General features: G+C 38.4%; 2 protein-coding genes across 9 annotated transcripts in view; one reads left to right on the forward strand and one right to left on the reverse strand.

The window, feature by feature from the left end:
• The window catches only part of LOC133641956 (uncharacterized), a 28,167-nt gene extending 22,719 nt beyond the window's left edge, over nt 1–5,448 (forward strand). For all 8 annotated transcript variants that reach the window (XM_062036107.1, XM_062036108.1, XM_062036109.1 and 5 more), the window contains one exon: nt 2,559–5,448. In XM_062036107.1, the coding sequence (XP_061892091.1) occupies nt 3,492–4,841 (1,350 nt within the window). In that variant the 5' untranslated portion in view covers nt 2,559–3,491 and the 3' untranslated portion in view covers nt 4,842–5,448. The remainder of the gene's footprint in view (nt 1–2,558) is intronic.
• The window catches only part of lonp2 (lon peptidase 2, peroxisomal), a 90,616-nt gene that overhangs the window by 3,534 nt on the left and 76,735 nt on the right, over nt 1–10,347 (reverse strand). The window lies entirely within an intron of this gene.

The following is a 10,347-nucleotide window of genomic DNA, read 5'->3' on the forward strand; positions in this document are numbered from 1 at the left end:
TTAAAAAAAAAAAATAAACCAACCAAATAAATAGATCACATATATACACAATTGTTTTTAAATTATACACATAATTAAATATAAACCAAACAAGCACAATTAAAAACTAAATAAACCATACATAGTTAATCCAAAAATAATAAACTAAACATAAGTAAACCAACAAAATAAAATACATCACATATTTACACAATTTAAAAAAAATAATACACACAATTACTACAAAATAAACCAAACAAGCCCAATTAAAAACAAAATGAACCATACGTGGTTAATGTAAAAATAATAAACCAAACATGCAGTTAAAAAATAAGTAAACCAACAAAATAAATAGATAACATATATACACAATTTAAAAAAAACAATGCCCACAATTAAGACAAAATAAACCAAACAAGCGCAATTAAAAACTAAATAAACCAGACATGGTTAATCTGAAAATAATAAACCAAACATGCAGTTAAAAAATAAGTAAACCAACAAAATAAATAGATAACATATATACACAATTTAAACAAAATAATACACAGAATTAGTAAAAAATAAACCAAACAAGCACAATTAAAAACTAAATAAACCATACATGGACAATCTTAAAATAATACACCAAAAATAAGTAAACTAACAAAATAAATACATCACATATATACACAATTAAAATAATAATAATACACACAGTTAATACAAAATAAACCAAACAAGCACAATTAAAAACTAAATGAACCATACATGGTTAATGTAAAAATAATAAACCAAACATGCAGTTAAAAAATAAGTAAACCAACAAAATAAATATCACATATATACACAACTAAAAAAAAATAATACACACAATTAATACAAAATAAACCAAACAAGCACAATTAAAAACTAAATAAACCAGACATGGTTCATCTAAAAATAATAAACCAAAAATAAGTAAACTAACAAAATAAATAAATCACATATATACACGATATAAAAAAATTAACTAGACAGTCAGATGGACAGTGGCTATACAGTATTATACAAGTCTAAATTTAGTCTAGCTTCAAGTAACAATATTCAAATACTAACACTGTTGGGCAAGACAGAATTTGGTTTTATTCTGAATGTAGTGAAACAGATTGGTGGTTTTAGCTGATATAAAGACTTTCAGGTGTTTATATATGTTTAAGTATTTGGCAGACACTTTTATCCATAGCGACATATATAAAAAATACATATAAAACAATCACTGTAAACATTATCATTTAAGGGAAGAATGTAATACAAAATATCAATACAAAGTGTCAAGACAGAATAAACTCTGCTGCTGCAGCAACAGAGATACAGTCTATAAGATATATAGATATCTATGGTATTCATACATTGTTTATGTAGGATATAGGCATGTATATATAACCTAATCATATTGTTTCTTCATTTTAAAAATAGCTGACCGTTTTTTTCCCCTTCTCTGGGCTTATATTCCCAGTTTTGATCTCGGACGTCTGGTCACTTATAGCATATAAGAATATTCTATTACTGTTAAGCAAACTATGAATAATAAAACACGCCAAAACATGTGTCCGTTATCATAGCTACACGTATGACAAAAAACGCGTGAAAATCAGTGGTATTCAGTGAGGTAAGATGAATTAAATGCGCTGACAGTTCATTGCTCCTGCCAAATGAATTGCACTGAGTGGAGCGGATCACCACTCCAAGATGGCGGCCCCGCGTCTCGTCAGCGCCAGTAGGCAGTAGCGCTCCATGCTGCGTCTACTTATAAGATGTCTATGCCCAGAACCACCATAAAAAAAAAATCAGAAAAGTTCTGAGCATGTGTAAGGAAGTGATCACTGTTGTAGTTATTCACCACTTGTAGCTAATCCTCCTTATATTCACGATCAAAACGACAGTATAAAGTTCTGGACCATCATTTGTCTAAAATAGTCGTCGTTGGCTCCCGGTCTGTATGATTTGCATCGTTGTTGGTAGGGAAAGATCTGTGGTTCCTACCTCGCCGTCAAGCTATCACATGACTGGCTAGCTCAATCTCTCTCAAAATGGCTCGAGAATCTCCGGGAGTTTGATATTATTTTGATCATATCCAGTGTTTCCCATAAACTGTCAAGATACCTGTGGCGGTGGGGGCGTGGCTATGGGCGTGGTCACCATGACATCATCGAGTAATTTGCATAATTTACTACAATGATATGATTTTCTCTAAAAAGGCTCAAAAAATGTATACTTACTAATTAATAATAACAGTTTTGTTTTAAACGTCCATCCATCCATCCATTTTACAATATAATTACAACACTTTATGTACATATTTATATACAGATTTGAACAATAGGTTATTCACTGAAATATATTTATGAATTGTGGTTCTTCCAAAAAATATATCTTCCGGTTCCGGTTCACCGTGCGTGACTGCTCGCCGTCTGTTCGCTGTTGCGAAAAAGCTAAGTATCGCTCTATCTGTGTGCTTTTAACTGTTCTACAGCTTTCTTTATCACTTCTCAAACATATTTAGTGGTACTATTTAACTTGCAAATCACCCGATCTCTGTCCCACCACCCTTTCCTCAGCTAGCTAGCTGCTAAGCTAGCGCGGAGAAAGGCAGCGCCGGTCAGTAGGAAGCTAAGCCCGTAGACCGCGACCACTTCCCTGAGGACAGCAGGAACTTCACTCGGTGACAGAAAACACTGTGAGTAATGGCTTCCTGCGCGTCTTGCACCATACTCACGGAGAGGTTGGCTCTGCTAGAGGGCCGTGTCCGCCAGTTAGAGCAGAGTAATGTCGTAACTTTAGATGTTGCGGACACATCTGCTAGCGTTAGCTGTAGCGAGCTAACTAGCCCAGCTTGTAGCAGTCCTAAGCGGCCTACAAGCTACGGTGTACCGGTTGAGACGCATAATAGATTTAGCTCTTTAGCTAGTCCTACACCCCAGTCTACCGGGCACCACACCTTAGTCATAGGGGACTCCATCACCCGAAACATGAAGCTTAGCAAACCAGCCACAATAAAGTGTATCCCCGGGGCCAGAGCACCTGACATTGAAGCTAATCTTAGGGAGCTAACTCGCAACAGGCCTAGTAAACACGTACGACAGGCTAATCGCACCACTAATTATGCGAATATAGTTGTACACGTTGGCTCCAATGACACTAGAATGAGACAGTCAGAGATTACAAAAAGAAACATAGCCAGGACTTGTGATCTCGCCAGAAAGATGTTCAGGCATCGAGTAATTGTCTCTGGCCCCCTGCCTGCGAGAGGCAATGATGAGAGATATAGCAGATTAGTCTCACTTAACAAGTGGCTGGCTATCTACTGTAGGCAGCAGGGACTAACGTTTATTGATAACTGGCCCTCTTTCTGGGGCAAACCAGGCTTGCTGATGAGAGACGGCCTTCACCCTAACCAGGAAGGCGCCATCATCCTGTCTAGAAACATAGATTACTATTTAAGTCTCACTTGACTGACTACACTAGAGCAAGCCCGGTCACAGGCAATTACAATGTCTGTTAGTCCGGGTGAGGAGTCAGTTAAGCTAGAACTAGCCAGCGCCAGGCTGGATAATCCATGTACGCATAGCAATTCTCTTAGAATAATACACAATTCACATAATGTTTTTTCTGTTGTGTCTGTGTCAGAGGTGGACATGCATTCTACTGAGGTGGCAAATTATGATATGTCCAGTCTATTGCAGCACCAAGCAAACAATCGGAAAATTCCCGTCATATCAATTCCTAGATATGGTCGAAACTATTTAAAGTGCACTACGCATAATAAACGCAACATTGTTAATATTGCCACTACGGATAATCTTAACAAAAACTCGTCAAAACAGCCCAATACCAATAATATGGGCTTTTTAAACATAAGATCATTGTCTCCCAAGGCGTTATTGGTTAATGAGGTCATTAGAGACAACAATCTTAACGTCATTGGTCTTAGCGAAACCTGGCTCAAACCGGACGAATTTTTTGCGCTCAATGAGGCATCTCCTCCTAACTATACGAATGCGCATGTTGCCCGTCCTCTTAAAAGGGGAGGGGGTGTCGCACTAATATACAATGAAATTTTCAACCTTACCCCTAACCTAAATAATAAATATAAATCGTTTGAGGTGCTTACTATGAGGTCTGTCACACCGCTACCTCTCGACCTGGCTGTTATCTACCGCCCCCCTGGGCCCTATTCGGACTTTATCAGTGAATTCTCAGAGTTCGTTGCTGATCTAGTGACGCACGCCGACAATATAATCATAATGGGGGACTTTAATATCCATATGAATACCCCATCGGACCCTCAGTGCGTGGCGCTCCAAACCATAATTGATAGCTGTGGTCTTACACAAATAATACATGAACCCACGCATCGCAACGGTAATACAATAGATCTAGTGCTTGTCAGGGGTGTCACCACCTCCAAAGTTATGATACTTCCATATACTAAAGTAATGTCCGATCATTACCTTATAAAATTTGAAGTTTTGACTCTTTGTCAACAAGCTAATATTAATAATAACTGCTATAGCGGCCGCAACATTAATGCTGCCACAACGATGACTCTTGCTGACCTACTGCCTTCGGTAATGGCACCATTCCCAAATTATGTCGGCTCTATTGATAACCTCACTAACAACTTTGACGATGCCTTGCGCGAAATTATTGATAGTATAGCACCGCTAAAGCAAAAAAGGGCCCCTAAAAGGCGCACCCCATGGTTTACAGAAGAAATTAGAGCTCATAAATTATCATGTAGAAAACTGGAACGCAAATGGCGTGCGACTAAACTTGAGGTCTTCCATCAAGCATGGAGTGATAGTTTAATAACTTATAAACCGCATGCTTACCTTAGCTAAAGCTAAATACTACTCAAATCTCATCCGCCTCAACAAAAACGATCCTAAATTTCTGTTTAGTACAGTAGCATCGCTAACCCAACAAGGGACTCCTCCCAGTAGCTCCACCCACTCGGCAGATGACTTTATGAATTTCTTTAATAAGAAAATTGAACTCATTAGAAAGGAGATTAAAGACAACGCATCCCAGCTACAACTGGGTTCTATTAACACAAATACGATTGTATATACGACGGACACTGCCCTCCAAAATAGTCTCTCTATTTTTGATGAAATAACATTAGAGGAATTATTACAGCGTGTAAGTGGGATAAAACAAACAACATGTTTACTTGACCCACTTCCTGGGAAACTTATCAAGGAACTGTTTGTATTATTAGGTCCATCAGTGTTAAATATTATAAACTTATCACTTTCCTCCGGCACTGTTCCCCTAGCATTCAAAAAAGCGGTTATTCATCCTCTGCTCAAAAGACCTAACCTCGATCCTGACCTCATGGTAAACTACCGACCGGTCTCCCACCTTCCGTTTATTTCCAAAATTCTCGAAAAAATTGTTGCACAGCAGCTAAATGAACACTTAGTGACTAACAATCTCTGTGAACCTTTTCAATCCGGTTTCAGGGCAAATCACTCTACGGAGACAGCCCTCGCAAAAATGACTAATGATCTATTGCTAACGATGGATTCTGATGCGTCATCTATGTTGCTGCTTCTTGATCTTAGCGCCGCTTTCGATACCGTCGATCATAATATTTTATTAGAGCGTATCAAAACACGTATTGGTATGTCAGACTTAGCCTTGTCTTGGTTTAACTCTTATCTTACTGACAGGATGCAGTGTGTCTCCCATAACAATGTGACCTCGGACTATGTCAAGGTAACGTGCGGAGTTCCCCAGGGTTCGGTTCTTGGCCCTGCACTCTTTAGTATTTACATGCTGCCGCTGGGTGACATTATACGCAAATACGGTGTTAGCTTTCACTGTTATGCTGATGACACTCAACTCTACATGCCCCTAAAGCTGACCAACACGCCGGACTGTAGTCAGCTGGAGGCGTGTCTTAATGAAATTAAACAATGGATGTCCGCTAACTTTTTGCAACTCAACGCTAAGAAAACGGAAATGCTGATTATCGGTCCTGCTAGACACCAACATCTATTTAATAATACCACCTTAACATTTGACAACCAAACAATTAAACAAGGCGACTCGGTAAAGAATCTGGGTATTATCTTCGACCCAACTCTCTCGTTTGAGTCACACATTAAGAGTGTTACTAAAACGGCCTTCTTTCATCTCCGTAATATCGCTAAAATTCGTTCCATCTTGTCCACTAGCGACGCTGAGATCATTATCCATGCGTTCGTTACGTCTCGTCTCGATTACTGTAACGTATTATTTTCGGGCCTCCCTATGTCTAGCATTAAAAGATTACAGTTGGTACAAAATGTGGCTGCTAGGCTTTTGACAAAAACAAGAAAGTTTGATCATATTACGCCTATACTGGCTCACTTGCACTGGCTTCCTGTGCACTTAAGATGCGACTTTAAGGTTTTACTACTTACGTATAAAATACTACACGGTTTAGCTCCAGCCTATCTTGCTGACTGTATTGTACCATATGTCCCGGCAAGAAATCTGCGTTCAAAGAACTCCGGCTTATTAGTGATTCCCAGAGCCAAAAAAAAGTCTGCGGGCTATAGAGCGTTTTCTATTCGGGCTCCAGTACTCTGGAATGCCCTCCCGGTAACAGTTAGAGATGCTACCTCAGTAGAAGCATTTAAGTCCCATCTTAAAACTCATTTGTATAATCTAGCCTTTAAATAGACCCCCCCCTTTTTTAGACCAGTTGATCTGCCGTTTCTTTTCTTCTCTCCTCTTCTCCCCTGTCCCTTGCGAGGGGGAGTTGCATAGGTCCGGTGGCCATGGATGAAGTGCTGGCTGTCCAGAGCCGGGACCCCGGGTGGACCACTAGCCTGTGCATCGGTTGGGGACATCAATTCGCTGCTGACCCGTCTCCGCTCGGGATGGTTTCCTGTTGGCCCCGCTGTGGACTGGACTCCCGCTGATGTGTTGGATCCACTGTGGACTGGACTTTCACAATGTTATGTCAGACCCACTCGACATCCGTTGCTTTTGGTCTCCCCTAGAGGGGGGGGGGGGGGGGGGGGGGGGGGGGTGTACCCACATATGCGGTCCTCTCCAAGGTTTCTCATAGTCATTCACCGACGTCCCACTGGGGTGAGTTTTTCCTTGCCCGTATGTGGGCTCTGTACCGAGGATGTCGTTGTGGCTTGTACAGCCCTTTGAGACACTTGTGATTTAGGGCTATATAAATAAACATTGATTGATTATAAAATATAAAAGCTAAAATGTGTCTTAAAGCTCTGCCCCTTTAATTAGTGCATACTAAATAATTTAACTTTAGCCTACTACTACAACCATATTATTTACCAGCAACATAAAGTGAAACAGAGGCAGAGGTGTCCTGCCACAGTCAGTAACAAATAAACAGAAAACAGTAGTGGTCAAATACAAATAAGGCAACAAGAGAAGTATCCTACAAGTGTAGGATACTTCTTGTAAAGTAAATCTGAACAGCCTAAATGGGCATCTACATCAACTATATGATTTGCCTGAGAAGCTGGACAGGACAAAAAAAAAAAAAAGAAATAATTTTTTTTTAAATTTGTGGCGGACGTAATTCTTTCGTGGCGGGCCGCCACAAATAAATGAATGTGTGGGAAACACTGATATCTATTTACTCTCAAACGTTGTAAGTCTTTCGGTGTCAAACATCAGATATATGATAATAACTTGTTTTTCCACTCGACTGGTACTTTAAAGTCTCCTGTATTGCTAGCTTGCTTCTCCAAGTAAATGAGCAGTGTCTTTGAGTGTTATCAATCACGGTTTTACAATCATTATCATTTAAAACAGTGATACTAACTGAGAGGAGATGTAATCATGCCTTTTATCCTTACAGCCCTAAACCACACATGCAACTTTTATTTAAGCCTGCAAGATTAGTGTAAGTCATTCTTTCTAAATTAGCTAATACATGTGTAAAAAGGTCAGCATGACAGAATAGCGTGATGGACAGCAGATGTAGAGTCCAAAGAGTCACAACAACAGTCATTTATGAGAGATTACAACATTTGGAGATGAATAGAGGAGTGCTTTGATTAATTGAGTACACACTAGGAAAGTACTCCACTTTTATGGTGAGGATTAGAAGACTTACAGTCGTGGTCAAAAGTTGACATACACTTGTAAAGAACATAATGTCATGGCTGTCTTGAGTTTCCAATCATTTCTACAACTCTTATTTTTTTGTGATAGAGTGATTGGAGCACATACTTGTTGGTCACAAAAACATTCATGAAGTTTGGTTCTTTTATGAATTTATTATGGGTCTACTGAAAATGTGAGCAAATCTGCTGGGTCAAAAGTATACATACAGCAATGTTAATATTTGCTTACATGTCCCTTGGCAAGTTTACCTGCAATAAGGCGCTTTTGGTAGCCATCCACAAGCTTCTGCTGGAATTTTTGACCACTCTTGACAAAATTGGTGCAGTTCAGCTAAATTTGTTGGGTTTTCTGACATGGACGTTTTTCTTCAGCATTGTCCACACGTTTAAGTCAGGACTTTGGGAAGGCCATTCTAAAACCTTAATTCTAGTCTGATTTAGCCATTCCTTTACCACTTTTGACGTGTGTTTGGGGTCATTGTCCTGTTGGAACACCCAACTGTGCCCAAGACCCAACCTCCGGGCTGATGATTTTAGCTTGTCCTGAAGAATTTGGAGGTAATCCTCCTTTTTCATTGTCCCATTTACTCTCTGTAAAGCACCAGTTCCATTGGCAGCAAAACAGCCCCAGAGCATAACACTACCACCACCATGCTTGGCGGTGGTGCACCATGCACAGAACTTTCCTCCAGAAGGTGTTATCTTTGTCCATGTGATGTCAGATGAAACAAAAATGGAGCTGTTTGGCCACAATACCCAGCAATATGTTTGGAGGAGAAAAGGTGAGGCCTTTAATCCCAGGAACACCAATTCCTACCGTCAAGCATGGTGGTGGTAGTATTATGCTCTGGGCCTGTTTTGCTGCCAATGGAACTGGTGCTTTAAATGGGACAATGAAAAAGGAGGATTACCTCCAAATTCTTCAGGACAAGCTACAATCATCAGCCCGGAGGTTGGGTCTTGGGCGCAGTTGGGTGTTTCACAACAATGACCCCAAACACACGTCAAAAGTGGTAAAGGAATGGCTAAATCAGGCTAGAATGAAGGTTTTAGAATGGCCTTCCCAAAGTCCTGACTTAAACATGTGGACAATGCTGAAGAAACAAGTCCATGTCAGAAAACCAACAAATTGAGCTGAACTGCACCAATTTTGTCAAGAGGAGTGGTCAAAATTCCAGCAGAAGCTTGTGGATGGCTACCAAAAGTGCCTTATTGCAGTGAAACTTGCCAAGGGACATGTAAGCAAATATTAACATTGCTGTATGTATACTTTTGACCCAGCACATTTGCTCACATTTTCAGTAGACACATAATAAATTCATAAAAGAACCAAACTTCATGAATGTTTTTTGTGACCAACAAGTATGTGCTCCAATCACTACATCACAGGGGTCACCAACCTTTTAGAAACCAAGAGCTACTTCTTGGGTACTGATTAATGCGAAGGGCTACCAGTTTGATACACACTTAAATAAATTGCCAGAAATAGCCAATTTGCTCAATTTACCTTTAACTCTATGTTATTATTAATAATTAATGATATTTACACTTAATTGAACGGTTTAAAAGAGGAGAAAACACGAAAAAAATGACAATTAAATTTTGAAACATAGTTTATCTTCAATTTCGACTCTTTAAAATTCAAAATTCAACCGAAAAAAAGAAGAGAAAAACTCGCTAATTCCAATCTTTTTGAAAAAATGTAAAAAATTGAAAAAATGTAAAAAATAATTTATGGAACATCATTAGTAATGTTTCCTGATTAAGATTAATTTTAGAATTTTGATGACATGTTTTAAATAGGTTAAAATCCGATCTGCACTTTGTTAGAATATATAACAAATTGGACCAAGCTATATTTCTAACAAAGAAAAATTATTATTTCTTCTATATTTTCCAGAACAAACATTTTAAAAGAAATTCAAAATACTTTGAAATAAGATTTAAATTTGATTATACAGATTTTCTAAATTTGCCAGAATAATTTTTTGGAATTTTAATCATAATAAGTTTGAAGAAATATTTCACAAATATTCTTCGTCGAAAAAACAGAAGCTAAAATGAAGAATTAAATTAAAATGTATTTATTATTCTTTACAATAAAAAAAAATAAATTTACTTGAACATTGATTTAAATGGTCAGGAAAGAAGAGGAAGGAATTTAAAAGGTAAAAAGGTATATGTGTTTAAAAATCCTACAATTATTTTTAAGGTTGTATTTTTTCTCTAAAATTGTCTTTCTGAAAGT

This window comes from Entelurus aequoreus, linkage group LG24, assembly GCF_033978785.1.
Source record: "Entelurus aequoreus isolate RoL-2023_Sb linkage group LG24, RoL_Eaeq_v1.1, whole genome shotgun sequence".
Taxonomy (NCBI): Eukaryota; Metazoa; Chordata; class Actinopteri; order Syngnathiformes; family Syngnathidae; genus Entelurus; species Entelurus aequoreus.